The sequence below is a fragment of the Psammomys obesus genome, unplaced genomic scaffold, assembly GCF_907164565.1.
Source record: "Psammomys obesus unplaced genomic scaffold, mPsaObe1.curated_primary_1811, whole genome shotgun sequence".
Taxonomy (NCBI): domain Eukaryota; kingdom Metazoa; phylum Chordata; class Mammalia; order Rodentia; family Muridae; genus Psammomys; species Psammomys obesus.
In genome coordinates this window covers 34,816,613-34,839,617 of record NW_026593286.1, presented here as the reverse complement: position 1 = coordinate 34,839,617, position 23,005 = coordinate 34,816,613, and the positions used below count along the sequence as shown (strand labels likewise).

General features: G+C 44.1%; 1 protein-coding gene across 2 annotated transcripts in view; it reads right to left on the bottom strand.

The window, feature by feature from the left end:
- Ankrd44 (ankyrin repeat domain 44) overlaps positions 1-23,005 on the bottom strand; it is a 267,140-nt gene that overhangs the window by 113,846 nt on the left and 130,289 nt on the right. For both annotated transcript variants that reach the window (XM_055616616.1, XM_055616615.1), the window contains exons 3-5: positions 20,211-20,289; positions 12,420-12,490; positions 196-396 (exon numbers count right to left, since the gene is read on the bottom strand). In XM_055616616.1, coding sequence (XP_055472591.1) covers positions 196-396; positions 12,420-12,490; positions 20,211-20,289 — 351 coding nt within the window. The remainder of the gene's footprint in view (positions 1-195; positions 397-12,419; positions 12,491-20,210; positions 20,290-23,005) is intronic.

The following is a 23,005-nucleotide window of genomic DNA, read 5'->3' as shown; positions in this document are numbered from 1 at the left end:
CCTGTCAAAGAAGACAGAAAGGACAGTCTACTTTCTCAACTCATTATGGTCTGAATTTGAGAAAGGATGTAACTACCCAGGCGACACACCTCTATTACTCTCAGATTCACAAAGTCTCAACAATCACAGTGGTTTGATCGGCGGAACAAAGGGTCTGAGTAGTGGGCCCCCGTTCCCAGTGGTGAGAACACTCACCTCCATGTGTCCATTCAGAGCTGCATGGTGCAAGGCTGTGCGCCCGCCTCTGTCAGAGACATTGACACTGCTCAGTAGTGGAATGATCACTTCTGCACACTTGCCAGCCTTATTGGCAGCCGCCACGTGGAGGGGGGTCTGCCAATTCTTGTCTCTCGCATTGACATCAGCCGAGTGTTTAATCAATACTTGCACTGCCTCCTACAACAAAAGCAGTTTGCAGGGTCACTGACAAATGTGCAATCAATACTTCCTGTGTGATAAGGCGCTTCTCTGGACACAGGAACTTTAATGATAAAGGAAAACAGTGCTGCCCTCCCAGGCAGGCTGTGGACAGGCCAAGTCATAGGAGATCTGAAGAGTAGCATAGCATCACTCTGTCTTGCTTTGTCAGGTCAAGAGCCTGACCCCCATCTAAAAGCAAGTATGTCTTTCTAAAGACACAGTTTTCTTATTAGGCACCCTTAGAGCACCTGAGAGCACTCGTGTGCAGATGTGCACATCAGATATATAAGTAAAACTTACACACACACACACACACACACACACACACACACACACACACACACAAAGTTCTCTAAAATTAAAGGAGTCTGACAATAAGCCAACAAACTCCCAAAGCCTGTCACACATTCTAAGACTACTTTCTGAGTCTTGTGTGTCAACATGCAACACATAGCCTTCCATCTTGTGAGATCAACAAGCAGTCAAAGAAGCAAAGTGTGCTGTCTCAGTTTAAAGCTATAAAACGGTTCCAGTTTTTCCATTATAATTAGTAGCTGTTTTTTGTTGTTTTAGTTCAGTTTATTTTTCCATTTGTTTGTTTGTTTGTTTTGAAACAAAGTCTCAGTAAGTTGCCCCAGGATGGCTTAGAACTCACAGTGCAGCGCCAATTGTCCTAACTCAGCCTCTTGTGTGATCAGATTTCGAGTGTACATCACCAAGACTGGCAATAATGAGCAACTTCTTTGCCACTCTTTTTTAAAACAACTATTGAGACTTCTTCATTTGACTTCCTTTCCTTGACCCAACCAGCTTACCAGTTTCTTCACCTATGACTTTCGACTCTACCTACACTACAGAATCAAGATGCCTCGGTCCACCCAACACTTTGCTAGATTTCAGCATTTCTTTCTGCCTCCCATTTAATCAAGGGACTTATATAGTTCCTTTCAAGAAGAAAATCCCTGCTGATTGCTTCTCTTTACTTCCAGAGACTTCCCTAGGAATCATTAGTGGTGTTATTCAAAGATATCTTGCCAGTGTGGCATCAACAAGCTGGTGAAAGGCATCAGTACCACCCTGTTGCTACCCTTCATGAAACAAGAAGTTATTTTTAGGTACCTCACCCACCAGAGGATGGATATCCAAACTATGTTGCCATACGAATATATAATAGTATGTCTCAGATAATTGATTTGAACTCAGCAAAATCAACACTTTGAGCCCAGATGTCAATGCTTTTTAAAACAATGTTCTGTGAGTCAGAAGTAGCAATATATTGAGAAAAGCAACTAACTTAGGCAGCAAAATGAGAGCAAACACATTGTGGAGATCTATTATATACTTGATATGAGTAGTGCAGTAACTTTAGGAGACTCTTCTAGATGATGCAAGGAAAATTCAGGAAACTGAGGGGACCCAAATAAAGAGAGAATAGATACACACAACCCGGTCTCAGAGAAGCTGACAAAAATACTACTCAATACTCCTTGAGCCCATTTTAGAGTGAAAGAAGAGTACATATTTTTTTTTTGCACTTCTCTCTTTATCTCTCTCTCTCTGTAAGGATCAGTTCTCTGCTTCTACCACATGGGTTCTGGAAATTGAGCTTGGGTCTTCAGGCTTTACTGCTGAGCCACTGCCCAGGCCCCACATGCATTGTTGATGCTCACCTGTGCATGAAGCATTGCTAGAACTACAAAGATCAAGAGAAATTAATTTGATTCTAGCCCAAAAACAGTTGAAGGAACAAAAATTAAAAAAAAGAACATTCAAATCACAATATAAAAGATATGACACTTTAGAATAAGAAAGTAATTTAATCTACTAACTATGGTCTGATAAGTTCCGAAGTCTGTTTGAAGGAAGAAATAGTCCATGGTGATATGAGAAGGCAGTACTGGAATCTCCAGTTGGAATGCTTTAAAAAGGAAAGCACTGTAGCTGATACTTACCTCAGGTTGGCACTAGGCCCTTAGGTACTAAAACCGAGGCTCTCCCCTCACTTATGTAGAAGTCCTCAGGGAAGAATGGTGCCTCCACAATACTGAAGACTCGAGGCTCGCCCCCTTATTCATTCCCTCCTACTGCACACTTCAGTGTACCTGAAAGTGTACTTGCAGGTTCTAATATATACCTTTAAACTAAACGTCCAAAAACTGCCCAGCACCAGTGGGACAGGACTGTAAGCTCAGCTATTTGGGAAGCTGAGGCTGGAGAATTGCAGTTTGAGCTATATAGACTGAGCTTAAGGCCAACCTAGGGAACTTATAAAACACTGTCTTTATATAAAAAGTCGAAAGGTGATTAGGGATTGTGGTAGTTTGAATGAAAATGGCTCCATGGGCCATAGGGATTGACACTATTGGGAGGTGTGGACTAGTGGGGGTAGTGTGGCATTGTTGGAGGAAGTATGTCACTAGAGATGGGCTTTGAGGTCTCAGATACTCAAGCCAGGCCTAGTGCGACTCTCTCTTCCTGCTGTCTGTGTGATGTAGAACTCTGATCCACCTCTCCAGCACCATGTCTGCCTGCATGCCACCATGCCTCCTGTCATGACAGTAATGGACTAAACCTCTGAACTGTAAATCAGCTCCCATAAAAGGAATCTCTTGTGTATTGTATGGCTGCAACACCTGTCAATTAAAAAAAACCTATGGCCTATAGCTGAGGCAGGAAATAGAAGGTGGAACATCTATTAGGCTGAAGGATGCTGGGAAGGAGATAGGCATGGGAGAGTTAGCCAGCAAGATGAGGAAGACGGATGCATGGTGCCTGAACTCAAGTAACCAGCTACATGGCAGAATGTAGATTAGTATAATGGGTTAATTTAAGTTATGAGCTAGTCAGAGAAGAGCCTAGCTATATAGCCTAGATATTTTTATAATATTTAATAAGTTTCATGAGTTGTTATTCTGGGAGTTAAGGCAAGGAAGGAAAAAAAACAACTACTACAAGCCCCATTTAAAAGTTTCCCTTTAAAGGAGTTGCTGTGGTCATGGTGTCTCTTCACAGCAATGGAAACCCCAACTAACACAGGAATATATTTACTGGCAGAATGCTTGGCTAGTGTGTGAAGCTCCAGGTTCAAGCCCCAGTACTGGGGGATGGAGGACAGCATTCGTTCTTGGTACCCAAGGATGAGAGATAGCAATAGCAACTAAGCCAGGATAGCCCTAGCATCGAGGCTCCTCACTGCTCTAGGGAGAGCTTTGGGAGGTAAAAAGCAGTGATGGGTTTAATCACATCTGACAAGAACATGGACAAGGCAGAGAAAAGCCAACAGAAGACTGTTACCTTCATGGTTGTATAAGCAAAAGATAAATAAAATATCCCACGTGCTAGTTCGTGTATACATAACTTAACTATAAATGAAATACAGTATTTTGAGGGTGTGTGCCATATAAATGTTTTGCAGATATAGGACATAAGATGGCAGCACACTTTTCGCACATTCACAGCAAAGCACTAACATATGCTGTCACTTGAATACCTTTTAGTTTAGTGTTATTTCACTGTGCTTGCATGGGTTCTTGCTTTTGTTAAGTATTATGTGAGTTTAGGATAGATTAACAAAATAAAATATGCAAGATCATTTCATAAACTTATTCTGTTGGGAGAGAAGACTAGAGAATTCATGAGGAATTTACAATTGAAAGTTAACAAGATATAATAATCTTTTTTCTCTCTCTCTCAGTACTGGTGATCAAACAGAGCCTGCATCTAAGCCAGTGCTCTACCAGGATCAGCATTCCCAGCATAAAATGTGTGGTTATTATCACAATGGAGAGGAGGTAAGACATTGCCTAGATGCATTTGAATAAATGTTTAAGAATAATTTACAATTCATTTATTCAAAGCAATATGCTAAGCAGAGACCGTATACAGTTATATTCAAGTAATGTTTACATATAAATAAATGTTTTTTGTTTGGGAGGCTGGAAGACCTTAAGTTCAAGGCCAGCCTGCCCTACGGTCAGTATCTTTACAATATTTTACCCATACACGTAGTGTGTCTTGTTTTTGAAAAGAAAACTATTTGTGGGGACACAGTTCATCTGCTCTCTCAGTGCCCATGCCTTCTTTCATAATATCACAGCAGGGCAGAGAAGCTGAGACGGCACGAACAACCTTGCTATCTAGCCCTTATTTGCACACACCCCAGAGCAGCCCTTGATTGAATGGTCAGAAAAATCATCAAGTCTGATTATAAGTTTATTTGCTGGGAAAACACCGTTTATAACTAAGTCACCTGCTAAGGAGGAAGCTATGCTGAAAGTCAGAGCCTCTGGCTGCGAAGTGGAGGGTCAGTTGTGAATCTGATGGAGGACACCCAGAGCTTCAGTGTTCTGCATAGTGAGTCAAAGGCTTGGCGTGCCCCAGGAAAGAAGAGGTGTGCATGCGTGGAGGGAGAGGTGGATAACAGCCGCCTAGGAGGGAACTTACAGGCACTTCAGTTAACTAGACCAGTGCCAGGAGTACAATCAGCCACCCAGATCTCCCAAAACCTCTGAAACCACCAAGACTAGACTTGTACAAGATGGGGCATGTGGCCCTTAATCCTATCAGCTCTGAAGGTACCATGGTCATGACTGATATTTGAGCCACACTTTAAGAGTTCAAGTTCATTAACAGCCAGGAGGAAGTGGACAAGGCAGGGCATCTCCTTGCTCCAAGCTTTCCCCATGTGACTGCAAATATCACCACATTGGCCTTTCCTACCCAGCTCTTACCACTCAAGGATAGCTTGAAGAACCACACCTTTTTTCCCCTACGTTTGTTACATGTTTTACTTCTGCCGTTCTCCATTTTCATGTTTATGTCTGTTTACTTCACGACTCCCACACTTTCCACCTTCCTAAGGTGAGAGGACTTTATCAAGAAATAAACAGAACACAAAGGAGGCGTTCTTAATCGGAAAAATTCCCTTTTGAAAACGTAAAAACATCTGCAACACAATTCCTGCCCCTAAGACTCAAGGCACATTACTCAAGAGGGGGCAGAAAGATTGTAAGAGCCAGAGCACGCAATTTCCTGTTAGACTCTGTCCTCTAGGAATGTCAGAAACTATGCTCACAAAGTCTCACCAACTTGGATGCCCAAATGTGAGCTGAGCAACAGTAGATATGCTAAATCGGACAGGGAAAATCCTGAGATGTACATGAAGAACTACAGGCAATTAAGGAATTCTGGGAATAGGAGAAATAGCCTTCCCCATGGAAAAGCATATCAACTGGTTATCCAAAACCAAATGGTCAGCTCTGAAAACATACACACAAGTAAAGGAGTGAGCAAGTAGTAGTTACGTACACACACACACACACATATATGCAACAACAACTAATACAAACAAGAGTCTACAAATGTGAAAGATATCCAGGTAGAAATATCTCTATGGAAATCCCAGAGGGAAGAATGGGAAGGGGGAAATGATGCAATTATATTTTAATCTCAAAAATTAGAAAAGACTTTGATTTTAAAACTGTGTTCCTATTTTAGGAATTTTAACCTGGAAAGTGCTTTAACTTGGGTATTTAGGAGACTAATTTTTTAAATCAAAGGTGGCTTTCTTTTCCTATATTTCCACACTGACTAAAACTTAATGTCTATGAGTTTCTTCTAATATAAATATACAAGGTACAGAACAATCTAACGCTGGAGGAGGGTTGCCAGTACTTTCCAGACTAAGAAAAGATACTTAGTGGCTTCCTGACTCTGTGTGAAGTTCTGGTTTTTAACAATCACGTTTTCAGCTAAGCGTGATGGTGGTATACGTCATAATTCCAGCCCTCAGAAACATGAGAAAAACAGTCATAAAGCCAAGACCAAAACAGCACCCAGTCCCAAAGAAACCTTTTATTATTTTTTCCAGGGCTTCACAATTCAGAACTTCTACAAAATAATTAGAATAAAATTAGAATAATTACAAAGTAATTAGAATAAAAATGATAAAAAATAAAATTATTAACTTATTATTAAATCTGACAGGTATGAACATTTTCTCTTTTTTTAATATTAGTTATAGTTTATTTACTTTGTATCCCAGCTGTATCCTGCTCCCTCATTCCCTCCCAATCTCACCCTCCCTCCCTGATCTCCCTGCCCCTTTCCAAGTCCACTGATAAGGGAGGACCTCCTCCCCTTTCATCTGACCCTAGCTTATCAGGTTTCTTCAGGACTGGCTGCAAAGTCCTCCTCTGTGGCCTAGCAGGGCTGCTCCTCCGTCAGGTGGGGGGCGGGGATGTCAATGAGCCAGCCATTGAGTTCATGTCAGAAATAGTTCCTGTTCCCCTTACTAGGATACCCACTTGGATACTGAACTACCATGGGCTACATCTGAGCAGGGGTTCTAGGTTATATCCATGTATGGTCTTCAGTTGGAGTATCAGTCTCACAAAAGACCCTTGTGCCCAAATATATTTGGTCCTTGTGGAGCTCCTGTCCTCTCCAGGTCATACTAACTCCCCCTTTCTTTCACATGATTCCCTGTACTCTGCCAAAGGTTTGGTTATGAGTCTCAGTATCTGCTTTGATACACTGCTAGGTAGAGACTTTCAGAGGCCCTCAGTGGTAGGCTCCTCTCCTGTTACTTGTTTTCTCCTACATCCAATGTCCATCCCATTTGTCTTTCTAAGTGAGGGTTGATCATCTTACCCAGGGTCCTCTTTCTTGTTTATTTTCTTTAGGTGTACAGATTTCAGTATGTTTATCCTATGTTATAGGTCTAGTACCCACACAAGTGAGTATACATTGCGTGTGTCTTTCTCCTTCTGGGATACCTTACTCAGAATGATCTTTTCTAGATCCATTTGCCTGCAAATTTCATGATTTCTTTGTTTTTAATTGCTGAGTAGTATTCCATTGTGTAAAAGTACCATAATTTCTGTATCCATTCCTCCGTTGATAGATATTTGGATTAGAATAATTATAAAGTAATTAGAATAAAAATGATAAAAATAAAATTATTAACTTATTGTTAAATCTAGCAGGTATGAACATTTTCTTTTGTAGTTTATTTTTTTTTCTTTTTCTTGTCTGTCTGGTTTTACTTAGGTGTGGCTCCTTCTCCAGCACAGCCTGTCCTTGAATTCAAGACCCTCTGGTCTCAGGCTCTGCTACAGTTACAAGCACAAACCACCACACTGGGGTATGAAGTTACCCAGTTTCTCCTGAGGTTTCTGAAAGCTCACAGATAGGGTCACAGTGCTGGGCTAGTGGCCCTATGGACAGGCCACTACATGCAGTGCTCTTTCACAGCCCCCTTTTCTCTTTTAAATGAACAAACACCAGGGAGAATCCTACTATTTCTCCTGAATGGAGGTTTCAGCCCTGTTATGCACGGTCTTATGACTATAGACCTTACGGATCACTCCCTGTGGCATCCTGCCTGCAGATGATAAAGGCAGAGGAGAGGACTGATTCGGATGCCACTAGTTGACGATGGCGCCTGCAGTCACCTGATTTCCCACCTGAGTTCCACTTTTTAGGGGTTTCTCTCTTTATAGAGGCCATTCCATCCTCCTGAGGGGTAGATACAAACACTGCAGCACTTGGAAAAGCTGAGAAGAAACAGCACACATTTTAAAACCACCGCCTTCACCACTGCACTTAACTTGGCCACAAATCACTGTGTAAACGTGAGGCTGAAGTACACACTAGTTCTTGCAGGTGTAAGCACTGTCAAACTCAGTGCATTATAAGGTGCTTTAGGCCAGACTCTGGGTCTTAGACGACCTTCTGTATAACACACAGAGCTTAGCCGGTGCCTTGAACATACTACACGCGCAGTAACTTCGGGTAGTGTAAACACAGGGGCGTGATCACCAGCAAGGTTTGTAAATGACAGCCAACACGTATTAACAGGGCAGCTATTGGACTGTAGGCTAATGCCCATGAGGCCACAACGAATCCTGACGTCTTAGACTGCTGTATACCTTTCACATGATTGCACTCTCCAGGGATTTTATCCCATGCTGATTATAGAAATTCCATGTTCTATAAGAACTGTATAAATTGATGATCAACCAACTTGCTCAATTAATGGGATTATTCTTCTAGAAGTGCACATTGTCAAATTAAAGTAAAGCCCATTATTATAATTATTACAAGGGTACAGTTATTCTATACAAAGCTCTTCAATGGAAACTTGGCGAGTGTTCTATGGGGACTATTCACAAATCCTCATCATTGAATGCTAGAAAAGATAAACACAAAAGTTATCCACACTGGAAATCTCCCTACTGGCTAGCTTTTACAGAGCTAGAAGAAGTTATGCAGGGGGCTGAGGGAGAAAAATGGAGCAACAATGTTACCCAGCTGTGAATCCTAGGAACTATGATACCAACTTGCCAGGTGAGATGTGCCCACTTGACTATCGTGGCATGACCGTTACAGAGGTAACCAACATCTCCCTGATTTGAAGTCCGCTTCTCAACTCCATGCTATAAGTCCCAGTCAAAAGCCCATGGCACTGGGTCTGTCACAGACACTAGAGGGAATTCAATTTGGTTTTTTAACTAAATTAACAAAGTGTAGAACACCTGCAAGTGTTGATGAGCCCCCCTAAGGGTGTGACTGTTGGAGAGATGATCCTTAAGAGAGATTTTATCTTTTGCCACCTCTGGCAGTCAGAAAATCTACCCACAGGAGAGCCATCCCTGCCCCTCACCAGCTGCAGCACTTAGGAAAGTGGGCCCTGCCTTTTGCTTGGGCAATACCATGCAGCTGGCCTTGATGGCGAAGGCAAGGGCAAGTCAGCCCTGAGGGTGTGAGAGTGGGAGAGCTGGCCCAGCCCCTTACAGTGTGCAGCACTTGGGAGGTGGAGCCCCAAACCTTGACCTGGTCAATACAATGGAGCTGTCTGTGGAGGCAAGGGTGTGGGTGAGCTAGTCCCGTGGGCATGAAAGCAGGAGAGCTGGTCCTGCCTCCTGCCGATAGCAGCATTGGGTGGCCTAGCTGGAGCAGGGCTGGAGAGCTCACCCTGGTGGTGCAGGTAAGGGAGAGCCAGGGGCTGACCAGCTCAGCAACCAGCTGGATCCAGGGCTCTGAATTTTCCCACCCCAAAATCTCTATCATCTGTGAATGGTTGGGAAACATGAAAGGGCCAGTCCTGCTGTTCCAAAGCTTCGGGAGCTCCATGACACAGGGCGACAACAGGATAGCCAGGAGTCCCGGTGAGGATCCAATATTGGTGCTGTCACAGAAGCCAGAGATCTCGAACCGGACCAGTGACTCATTGCGGTGAACAACTGCAAGTGAAGATGTGTGGACAGAGGCCTATACTGTGGGACACGCTGACTCACTACACCCTCCATGATGAGATGTTTTCTCTGCTTTGTTTTTGGTGTTGTTTGCATGCTTGCTTGTGTGTTTTATTTGTGGCGGGGGGAGGTTGCATGGGTGAAGGGCAGATATGAGGGGACAGGGAGATGAGCCGGACTGGGGTACATGATGTGAAACTCACAAAGAACCAATAAAACATTTTTTTTAAGTATGGGAAGAGCATAAAGTTATCAAATAATTAACTTGAGACAAGATATGAAAGCGTTCCCAGCACCCAGACTTCAGTCTCACACAGCCTCGGCAGCTCGGAGGTTAAAGCAGACTAATGCTCATGAGGTCTCCAGCTCAGTGTGGATGCTCGGTTCTCAGCATGGCAACATTTAGGAAAACACAATGTCCTCAGTCCAATACCCCAAAGGCAGGGTGCAAACAACTCTAACTCTTCTGACCCGAGCATAGTCTCTAGAAGAGGGAAGCGAAAGGCTCGGCAATTTCCCGTTAGTACTGCTCTGCTCATCAGAGCGGAAGTAACACGTTCACGCTCGGCCCATCCTGGGCCGCAGACATCATCGTCTCAGAGGCCACACTGTGTATTCCCTGAAAGTCACACAGCACAGCTGACACCGTGTTCTGCCCAGCAGCCTCAACAAACAAGTGTTAAGCTTCTTCATGTTCAACTCCGGGCAAGTGAGCACTCGGTTCTATTCCTCACAGGTGCTCTATTCCAGAAAGCAAAGCAAAGAAGCAAGAGAGACGCACTAGAGAGGAGAAACTGAAATCGTTCACAGCTATCAGAATATTCCCTCCAGGAAGCCCAAGTCTTTCTTATTTCTGTTGGCCTCTGTTACAAAGTACATTTCTCCAATATTTACATTAAAGTCTCTTCATTTCTCCACCACCTTGGGAGAAGTCAGCAAAAAGGGGAGAGGGGACCAGTGTGGTATTGAGTGGCAGGCAATGTTTGGTTCTGTATTGTTTTGATCCTGGGGTACCCAGGTGTACCAGGTGATAATATTAGGGGTGCTACGGAGTTTAGAAGCTTTTCGATGAAGAAACTGTTTTTACCACACACTTATTAACAATCTCAACCTGAAGAATGGACCACATGCCAGCTTATACCGAAACTCCTTAGCAAGTGCTAACAGCCAAAAACTAAAAAACAATCCAACTCCCCCCGTCCTTCCCCTTCAGCCTACCTTTCTTTCCCCCAATTATAAGGAGAAGCTTAAAAGAGTAGCAAGAGGACCAAATTCAAAAGGAGAAATGAGCTTGAATTTAGGGCTTCCACAGCCTTGGGAAGAGACCAAGTTCAGATGGTCAGTGCATGGTAAACTCTAAAGACAGCCTCTGAGATTGCAGTTTTCATTAGAAACTGCTCAACTGTGGCAGATAACACAAAGGCATTGTCTTTTGTGGGTTTATATTTAGTTTCTTTCTGCCAAGAGCCATCCACGAGCAATTTTTTCTCTTAACCCAGAAATCCTGCAGAGGCTGCTGGTTAGTGGAGAAAGCAACAAGTGCCTTTCATAGACACAGAAATAGAACGGAACAACCCATCATTGGGCTGACTGGGCTCAAACATATTAAGACATATAATGACAATGGACTGGTGGCTGATGGCAAATGGCCGTTCTGATGGATGCTTTTGTAGGGGTGCTCACTTAACAAAATCACAGGGTACCGAAACCGAGTGCCGTGTGTCCCTCTCTCCCCTAAGACTGGGACCATAGATATTATTCCCTTTGTATCTCCATCAGCATAAATGGTACCTGGTATATAGAAAGGGTCTAAATTCTTTTAGCTAAAAGGCCTCGTTACATATATTTTAAAAGACAACACATTTGCTAAGGATTAAGTCATCTTAAGGTCTAGCCTCTGAAGTACTCCCTCATGACGAAGCTGATCTCTTGAGGCTGGTCTTCCTCTCTTGAGTGGCCATTGTGATTGCTTTCCCAGGTACAACAGAAATGCAACATGGAGCCATCAGATCAATTCACTGGTACCTGCCCAGGGTAGTTCAGGATTCTTTACCTCCCTCCTTCCGTGTGGCTATTTGGAAAGAGCATAGGGCCAAGACCTTATCAAAAACAACTCCAAACACCCAGCGCAATAAGGAAGGTCGCGTTTACTGAGCTACCACATACTAAGAATATTCCAAAATTCCCACATAGCTGCCAAAGAGGTACAGTTGGCACAGATGCCAGGCAGAGACATGGTAACGTGAGCAGGCTCACTGGAGAACATCATCACTTCCTCCAATGCCACCTCCGCTGGGCTAATTTACCCACACAATGCTCAGTGCCTTTGGGGTGAAAATCTTGTGCCCTCTCCAGCCAGGCTTATATTCACTGGTTCCCTCCCAGCCCTGTTCCCACAGTGACCCTCCCTTTCTAGCCTTTCTATCCATCAGCCTCCCAATGCAATGGCTTCTACGATCATCCCAGCCCACTCTGGCTTCGCACGGATCTGCTCGCTGTGTCTCCGGGATGAAGACTCACCGAAGCCAAGGTTCATGCTGTGCAACTTGAACAACCAAGATGCCTCCTGCTGCACCGTGTCTGACATTCCCAAGACACACAAGAGCTGCCTATTTGGGTAGCCCTCTTGCACTAGACATGAAAGGCTTCTGTGTACCCGGTAGGATCCCAGAGTCAGTAGAAAGACCTCTTTTTTTTTGACAGACAGCAGTAGGTGTTAGACTAAAGGCGGGGATCACTCACTTCACTTCTGGAGGCGACAGCACGGTGCAGCGGGGTCAGCCACATGTTGTCCTTGGCATTGACGCGAGCTCCTGCAACCAAACAGCACAAGTTAGGGCATAGCGGAATCACGGGCTGTGTGCGGCTCCTATCTGCCTGGTCTCACCAGCAAGCCTTTTCTTTGTGTAAGTTGTAATTCACTTGTGTGCATACACGCACCCCTCGCGCATGCCTGGTACCCTCGGCACTGGAGACACTGATGGGTGTGAATGACTGTGAAGGTGCTGGGAAGCAAAGCCAGGTCTTCCGCACGCTCCAGCAAAGGCTCTAAGCCGCCAGACCCTCCCTCCAGGCTCCAAATGCACACTTTTTCATTTTAATTGTCTTTACGTTTATCTGTACGTATGCACGCGCGGAGGTCAGAGTTCTCGCTCTCCACTAGGTTCTTGGAATCTAAAGATAAAACTTAGATTGTCAGGGTTGGTGTTTGGTTGTGAACACCTTCACATACTAAGTCTTCTTGCTGGCCTCACAAGCACGCTCTTTTTCTTCCTTAAAACAAGTGTGTGTGTGTGTGTGTGTGTGTGTGTGTGTGTGTGTGTGTGTGGTCTGTATGTATGAATGTATCTGGTATGTGTGTGAGTGTGTTGTGTGTGTGTTGAATGTGTGTATCTGGTTTGTATGTGAGTGTGATGTGTGTGTGAGTGTGTGTGTGCTACATGTCTGTGGGAGTCCACAGAGGACAAAAGGGCATCATATCCCCTGGAGCTGGAATTGCAGGCAGCTGAGAGTCACCTCCTGTGGGTGCTGGGAGCTGAACTCGTCCTCCGGGAGAGCAGCAAGGTCTCTCCCCACTGGGCTTTCCCTCCAGCCTCATCAAGCAGATTTGTAAAAGTGAGGGAGACTCAAGTGTTATTTAATCCTAGGAATAAGGAAACCCAGGTGTGATTTTAACAAAAGTGAATTCTAGAATAAAAGCCCCATTGCTGAGATGGAAATCTGAGATGTTTTCCCCTGAGTGTCAGTGCCAGCAGAGTGTGAGGTCTCACGGCTGCTGTGTGGCCTCTGGCTCAGACAGGAAGGGCGTTGTCCTCGAAGCTCTAGCAGAGCATCCCGGAAGCTAGTCAACCTTTCCAAGCACCGCCTTTTCTTACATCTCCACTGGGTACACAAAGCGTGTACACCAAGCGTGTACACCGTGTGTTAGCTACGTGTACGGCGATTATGTTCACAGCTGTTTCTTCAGCACTGAGGTGGCAAGGATCACGCGGGCGTCACACCCTCCTGAGAGCTGGGCCCAGACCGACCGCCCACACTTTGATGGGGTGCATCTTGAGCTTTCTTTCTTTCTTTTCCCGTAAACACAGAAGGTTGATGCAAGAACACACATACATACACACCACACAGACACACCATATATCTACACACAGACACACCACACATACACACACAGTTACACACACCACACAGATACACACACTCACACACATACATGGACACGCTTTACACAGCACATACACAGACACCACCCTGCTGAAACTGGGGAGGTAGCTCATTCAGTAAAGTGCCTGTCATGCAAGCATGACACCTCCATTCAGATCCTCAGGACCCGTGTGTTCCCATCCTCAGGCTGAGGGTGGAGACAGACAGCCTCTGGTACCTGCTAGCTGGTACACCAACTGATGACCACTAAGCTTGCGTGAAGAGAGACCCATCTCAGGAATAACATGGAGGAGGAAGAGGACAACCAATCTTGACCTGCGATGCCCACACCCCCGCCTAAATGCCTACAAGCACACACACACAAACAACCCAAGTATACTCGCCACACATACACACAATAACCAAAACAACTCTCCTGAAGAATTTCATTCTGTTTTGTTCTTTGAGACAGGATTTAGCGCTGTTGCCAGCTGACCTGGAGTTCACTGTGGAGTCCAGGCTGGCCTTGAACTCACACCAATCTTCAGATCTCAGCCTTTCAAGTCCTGAAGTTACAGGTGTGTGTCACCATGTCTGGCTAAAATTTAAAGTGTGTGTGAGTGTATGTTTTTACATAAACTGTATTGTTCTCACACCTTTAATTTCCTTGTTCCACTTAACAAGGTATATTTTATATCTAGGCTGCCATCGAGTGAGTCAATTTCTTTTCGTTGCTACATGTATTTCAACACAAACATGTCATTTTTTTTTTAGACAGTTCCTCTTGCGACAGATAGTTTGGTTACTCCCAATAACTTTCCAAAAACTATAAATAACTGGTATTCATAAAGTGACTTCTGATAAAAATATTCAAGATAATTAAAGATGGACTTTATGTGTCACAAGCAATGCAAACTTCGTGCTTTGATGGCGTCCTCAGCTCTCCAAAGCACGGCAATTTACACTCAGTGTCTAAGGCTGCTTGGTTTCCATGTGTCTTCATCAATACTTTTTATTACCAGTCACCTCAAGTGTGGCAAAGCTGATCTAATCACACTGCATTGTATGAGGTGAGAGAGCATGTGTTTTATGCTGAACGCTAGAAGGACAGAATCTTCTGGAGGTGGTATTGTTTTGATTGCAGCAATGATTTAATGACTATACACATATGCCTAAACTCACTGAATTATTTGTGTGTATGTATTCATATATACAATATACACGTATGTATATACATGGAGCATACAGTATATTGGTTATACTTTAACAAAACTCCTTCAAAATAACTTAAAATATTGCAAATCTGGTTGGAAGAAAATGCCACCTCATTTTTTTTCTTTAATACTGTGTTTAAACATTTCCCATCGTGTTTGGTTCCTGGTTATAAATACATTTTCTGAGAACTACTTGGTTCCTATTCTTCGCCCATTTCCCCCATGTAACTTTGAAACACACATTGACCGAGCGGGGTGGCTATTGCCATCACTGTTGTGTACTGACCATGCTTACTTTTGTGCAGATACAAGTCTGGCTTTCTGTCTTAAGACTGTCTGAAGGAGGGAAATGCCCCCTGCCTGCTGGCTCTGAGACTCAGGGTGCCAGGTCCACCAATATGAGCCATGTTGTGTACAGGCCCAAGGGAGCTTGAGGAATGGGAGGAACTGCTCCTTAAGTTGCTGCACGCGCCCTCCATTGTGCCTCTCAGGCTTGCCAGGAGGCGGGCTGAGCAGCTGCCAGGAAGGCCTCTCTCTCAGCCTCGAGCTCTGACAGGAGCAGTATTGCCTGCAGGCCATCTCCCCTGGCTCCCCATTCCCTGCCTGGGAACACCTTGGAGACTCTTGTTTACCTCCCAGGATGGGGCGTCTGGGGCGTCAGATGGTTTGAGCTCTTCATTGAATATTCATAACTGATTTTTCCAGAGGAAACCCTGTGTTATGTGCCTGCTTGTCAGGCGCCATCATGCACTAAAGGACAGTCTTCATCACTAAGGGTTTAAAGGCAAATCCTCCTTTACCCAAGGACATTACAATTCTTAATCTCGAAAATAAGTATTAAATATTACAGACTCTTTAAAAACAAGGGATCAGCTAAGAATTAGGAAGCACAGCTCTGCCCACTGACGAGGCGGGGTCTTCATTTTATGTCTAGTCCCTCTTCGTCTTAGTCCCAAGTGGTAGGGAGGAAGGGAACTCTGGAGTCTTCTCTAGAGGTAATATTTCTGTTCTACAAGCCCTGTCATCAAGGAAGAAGTGGAAGGGGGGAAAAGGACTGAGGGGATCAAGATGGACTAACTGATGGGAGAGTCTGACTGATGAAAGGCAATCAATTCATGAGGCAAGTCTGTCCAAAGACCGGCTACTCAGCTCTTTAAGGGAAAGAAACAGGAAAGAGTGTATGAAGTATGATTACAGTATCGTGCAATTGAGTCGCTACCTGATATTTTTCTGTCAAACAGACTATATATTCCTGCAGCTCAGGAGCCCTGTCACCTTGGAAACACGTGTGATAATGTCATGTATGTGGCAACTGCTTGAAACATTTTTCAGACTCTTCCTGAAGTTGCCACTAGAGCCAGCTTGCACACTCGCCAGAAGGCTGCGTGTTAGTACTGGGCCATATGTGTGTCGGTGATCAGTTCTGCTTTGTTTAATCACACTCTTCTACCAGATGTTAAAAAGATCCAAAACTCCACCCACAAAGGATGGCTCTCTGTTAGGCATGAAGGAACAGAAGAACTGTCCCCCACCAGTTCTGCAGACAACTGGCACTAAAACTAGGAAACTCAGTTGAGGGGGGAAAATATCACAATCATTTTGCTAAACTATCACTTGACCGATGGCACACATTCTGGTACATGTGTTTATTATTTTATTTACTTTGCGTGTTTGTGCAGGCGGGTAGATGGTTGTGTGTGTGTGTGTGTGTGTGTGTGTGTGTGTGTGTGTGTGTGTACATGTGCCTATGTGCCGGTACACACGTGTGGAGGCCACAGGTCAACCTCTGGTATTGTTCTCCAGCCTTGTCCACCGTGTTCTTTGAGACAAGGTCTCTCAGTGGGACCTGGGGCTCACCAATTAGGCTATCCTGGCTGGCCAGCTGACAGGGCATCCGACTGTCTCTTATTTCCTTGATTCTGGGATTACAAGCACACATTCCCATTCCCAGTTATTTATATAGCTGCTGAAAATCAAACTTAGGTCCCATGCTTGTGCAGAAAGCACGTTGCTGACTGAGCTTTCTCCCCAGACCCTTTAGCAAATTTACGCTGTACTGAATAGTTAGACCTGACAAATTCACATGTTAGAGCACAAATATTCACTTTATTTTCCAACCCAAGACTCCCTCACCCTTGTCCATCCCAGTTTTTCTGTAAGACATTCTTCTGTGGCTATTTTCCTGTGGGCTCTGTTTTCCTTACCTCAACCCTGACCTCCATGCTCCACCACTGACTAGTTCTCACTGCCCGTCCCCTCCCCACCTTCCACACACCACTACCACCACCACCACCACCACCACCCACCCACCTCGATCCTGATCTGGCCAGTTCCCAAACAGAAGCTGAGTCAGACGAGGAAATCAAGCCAGAGTGACAGCAGGGATAAGAAGGCAGAAAGAACCCGCAGAGCCTGTTCATCATGAAAACATTCCCCCACCCCTCCGCCCCGCCAACACGTGTGTTCAGAGACACTGGGGTTCCGTCTGCCTGGCTGACAGGAGACGAAGTCAGCTTAGTGAGTTTGGGTCTCAGCATGCCCTGAGAGTTTGCTCAGCAGCAGAGAGCACAGCTGTAACAAGCTATTCTGGCAAGGTCAAATTATTTGTCCAACATGGGAGTCATTAGCGCCTCATTCATTATGAAATGAGAAAACAGTGTGGTTGGATTCCCCAAAGGGTCAGCTGCCAGATGAAATCTCAGAACCGAAATCACCGTAGTCGAATGATATTTCTTTAGGGATGTTAAATATAAATTGGACAAAAGTCCTTTCAGGGAAAATGAAAGCTACATGTTCTGTAGAAGTTGGCCTCTGTTGAACAGAATTGCTAAAGAACTTTCTCAGTTGGATAGGAAGGAGGGAGGGAGGGAGGGAGGGAGGGAGGGAGGGAGGGAGGGAGGGAGGAGAAAATGCCACAGCAAACTGAATCAAAGTTATGCTAAAAAGATTAACAGATCAGTAACACTAACAGCAAATGGGTGTGCATGATGCATGCAACAGCTTCTTGATGCTCTGGGATCGGCCACAGGTACAGAAGACCAGGACTCCTGTGCCATGTGAAGGTGACATGAGGCCAAGTTTGTTGAGAAACAGCGGTCTCGTTGGGAGTGACCCTTACGATGCAGGATTTAAACCTCCCCTTCCAAAGCTGAGACAACTTTACTTGTTCTTAGATATTCCCCCCCATTCTCCTGCCCTTGCCCCCTCCCTAGGATATAACTTTTTAAAGATTGAGTATGTGTGTGTGAGAGAGTATGTGTGTATGTGTTTGATGTGTACCACATGTGCAGATACTGGCAGAAGACAAAAGAGGGTGTCGGAGCCCTGGGAGCTAGAATTCCAGGGAGTTGTGAGGTGCCTGATGTGGGTGCTGGAAGCTGAGCTCACGTCCTCTGGCATGTGGCTCTGAACCACTGAGCCATCTCTGCTGCCTTGGACCCGTCAGACACAAGCTGAACATCCTTCATCCAAACTGCCTGAGCCAAAAGTTTGCAGAGTTTTAATTTGGAGGGGAGAATTTTGGTTTGTTTGACCAAGGCCTACATGAGGTTCAATTCTTCGTTATATACCTTAGACATATTTTAGTGTATCTGCATCTTGGCAATGGCCTGTCACCATCAGGTCAGGGGTAGAATTTCCCTCTTGTGGCATCATGTCAGCACTTGGAACATTTCTGGACTTTAGACTTTCAGACAAGGGAGTGAATGATGTCTTGGTGGTAGTGACATTATTGCTTGGGGTCGTTAGGTGTTTTGTCACACACGTCTTTGTTTTACACATTGATTCTGTCAACAATTTCCCATAGGCCAAGTTTCGGCTGCGAGGGTAAGCATCCAGGGCTGCACTGGCTCTTGGCCGTGGTCTGTGCCAACAGCTCACAATGGGTGCTTGTTTGGAACACGGCCCAGAACACCCCCGGGTTGTCAAACGGAAGATCTGCTCTTCAGAGAACAAGAAATGTCCAGAAAACTCTAAGCGTGCCGGAGCACAAACACTCTTGTTTTCACATACATCATACCCAATTCCTGGGTAGAGCTACCCAAAGAATGGGGACACCACAAACCCGAGAATACCAGGAGCTTTCCTTGCAGCACGGCAGCGTTCTGTCTTTGCCACGGTGCATTTCAGGCGTGTTGCACACCTGCTCTCATGCATTGTGTACTTTGGGACGTCAACATTCCCCCCCTTACTGCTGCAGACAAAGGCAACTCCTTCACACTGGCCTAGCCTAGTTCGTTGACAACGGCATTTCCTCCATATTTTAATCCCTCCAAACAAAAACCAGGAGAAGGAAAAGCTGAGAGGCTGCATACAGTCCGCAGCAAGGCACGCGTGTGGTGCTCGGGTTTATCCTAGGCATTTGCCTAGCAAGCAATCAAATAAAAAAAAAAAAAAAAAAAAAAACACGTAATGGTTTTGGAAACCTGTTTGGTGAGCTGTACTTAACATAGAAGAGTTTAGAAATGAAAACATTCACATCTTTAAATCTGATGAAATGTGAAAAGTACAGAGGAGTGAAAAAGAGAATCTCATAGACCAGAAGATATAAGGATTAGACGTGACATGATTCACTTATTTGCACCTAGTTTTTAAAAATGTGAAATACCTGATAGAGTTGTAGTAACCCCTTTTATGTCTTTTCATGAGGATATCGCAACACCGCCCCTGTCTACTTAGAGAAACCTCTATTTAGAAACTGACATGGCTCACTTATGTCTGTTTTCTCACTTTTATTGTAGTTATAGTTGCGTATTATTTTTGCAATTTTAAATATACATAAATATATGCCCTTATTATATACACTGTGCTACACAGAGCATATAAACTCATATAGGATATATGTGTGTGTGTTCACGTAGACTTTAGACAGTTTTCTTTTCTCACAATTAAAAAAAAATCAAGATATCCAAATGTACTGAATTTGTCTATAATGCCAAATCTGACAAGATAGACAGGAGTCAGACTTTCAAAGCAATATAAAAATATTTTATTCAAGAATCATTGCCAAACAACAATTTCTTTTATTGTATTTCTTGTACAGTCAAGTTGCTGGTCAAATAAAACTTTGATGAACAAAGCAAAGAAATTCTGTTTCATTCATTGTAATTACCAATCTAGTAAATTGGTCGTTCAAGCTTCCACGAGCAATTGGTTTTTGAATACAGTAGTTATTTACCTGACAAAATCAGGAGTTCAATGATCTCTGCATCTCCCAGGAAGGCAGCCACGTGAAGCGGAGTTCGTTTCTCAGAATCCTAAAATGAACAATTTCAACATCAGTCAGAGGAAGCTGGGTATTAAGATGCCTCCCTCACTCTGAGGTTCACACTTGTAGAAGAAGGCTTGGAGGCCAACCTATACAGGCGACTTTAACAAAAACCCATGAGCAACCACTTTTCTAGTGGCTGGTCAGATATTACAAATGACTCCCCAGAACAGTCTAAACTTTTGCCACTGCCCTTGGAGTCCTCTCAAAGGATCAAGCTAAGCCCCTCTTGCTAAAGACATTGCATGCTTAGGACACAAGACACAGATTACTGCAGAGGGAGAGAAGCACAATGGTCTACTCAGTTGTAGGACCTGTGCACAATGTTGACCAGTATGGCAAGGTATCCCATGGTGCAACAGTAGCCTTCGCAGTGGCAAGGCCTTCTGAGGACATTGTTGCTTGAGGTGAAAGCTAAGGCAGCTCTGCTATCACTGTCTGTACACAAGAAAACTGGCTCAGTCTGTGACTATGAATAATGGCATGGGGCAGAAGCTCAGCCACTTACATGACCATAGAAACTATAGGGCTGCATCACGCCAGCTTTAAAAATAAAGCTACATTATTTTTAAAATGTGCGTGCTAAAATGAGAATCAGGTATATTAATTTGGGCAATGAACTTTAAAACCCCTCTGTAGTGGACGTTTTGGCGTCTTTAAAAACTCAGTTATGGGGGCTGGAGAGATGGCTCAGAGGTTAAGAGCACTGGCTACTCTTCCAGATGGTCCTGAGTTCAATTCCCAGAAACCTCATGGTGACTCGAAGCCATCTATAATGAGATCTGGTGCCCTCTTCTTGCATGCACGCGTACATGCAGGCAAAATACTGTATACATGATAAACAAACAAATAAACATGTTTTTATATTAATCCCAGGTGTGGGAAATGGGGCTGCTTCAGACTGTCCACAGCAACAGACTATTTGCCTCATGCAGGCTCTGAGAGGGTAGTGATTTTTGCCAGCAGCTGCAGATAGTTTAATTCTGAAGACTCTGGAGAGGGAATATACACCGGAGCCCAGAGAAGGGCAGGAAGCTTGAAGGAAGAAGGTGGTTGCTGAGCGCCCCTGCTGCTCCCGGTTGCTGCTGTTGCCATTGGAGAAGTTGGAGATACCCTGAAATGAAGATTGGACTTGCCCCAAGGAACCCAACAACCCTAACCAGCAAAAAGTAGCTAAAGAGAACTCCACCCTCCTCTCCCCGCTAACCTTCTTTCTCTCCTACCAGTGTTGGGGTGTTAAAAGGGATTAGGGTAGAAAAGGGTTGGAAGGGAGGTAAAGGTAGAAAGAACCACAGTAAAATAGATGAAAAATACATGATACAACCCTCCAAGGTCGAAATTTCCTGAAAGTAAATAACAGCTCTTATTCCTCCTTATCCTTGCGCTGGCAGCATTTCAGACACCCAGGGTCAGCTCCAAATGAGCCAGTCCTCAAGCAGGGTCTCTTCCACTTGAGATTCCTGGGATCCATTGTTGATTCTGTCACTCCTGTTACCACTTGATTATACAATTGACCTAACAACCTTTTACTATCCCAAGGATAATAGTCTCCCAAGATTTTTTTCTCACAGTCCAGGTCCTCTCTTTCCCTCTGTTTCTTTTAGACTGTTGCTTTGTGCATTTCATGTCTGAAACCGACGACAGACAGGGGACATGACAGGGCCTGATCTTCAAACCACTTTAGTTGTTGGAAGACCTAGTGAGTGGTTTTATGGACTGACATTAAGTGAACAAAGAGAGGAGCTTAAATTAGATGGAAACTCATGCCATGCATGTATGTGCAGGCAACACTGCTGATAGCAAAGAACAGTTTGCAACTAAAAAAACAATTGGAAATCTGAGTCGATTATATAACTATAGTGAACCCTGAATTATCCTAGCTTTGAAAACAATGGTGAGTTGCTTGAAAATTTACATACATATATACATACAAAATTTACATATAAGACCCAAGTATATTCTTATAGGCAGTAGACTACAAAACCATTTAAGACACAAATATTTTCTTTCTTCCATTGATTTCCCCATCCCCTACAAACATTTGTTATCTTAACCTCCTGCCTTCTCAAAATCCTCGCTATACCTGCTTAAATTAAGCAAACGTTATACAATTGTGTGCTCTTTGATGAACTGAATTAGACCCAGGACTTGGCTGAACAAATTCAACCTTGCCCAAGTGATTTAAACAATGATAATCCTTGCTCAAATTATGACTTCATTTGACCTGAAGCAAAGTTAATGCTCAGTTTGAGAGCTTGGACTCAAATGAAAAGGAAATAAATTCTGGCATCTCTCCCTGCCTTGCAAATTTGGTTGTTCTATCATTATATGGTTGGGTTTGCTGAAGCTGTAGTTCCTTACAAGACACCACTTGCTCAAACTAAAGGTTCCAATAATAGTAAGAAGCTATGTTGTATGAGATCATATTGTAAAAATTCTTAATATGGGTCCAAGTATTGCTATTAATATGCATTCAAAGGTTTCCTGTAGCTTGCATAAAAACCACTCCAAATGACACTCCCCCACTTCAGTGACATGGAACTGCAATGGAGACCTGTTCACCAAAGCAGCCAAAAACAGTACATCTTCATTGCTGACCACGGTTGCTCACACCTGCTCTCCCACAGGGAATGAGCAATAGACAAGGACCATGAACCAAGGCTGAATGACAGAATCATGGTATCTTTGTGCTCAACAAGCTAAAA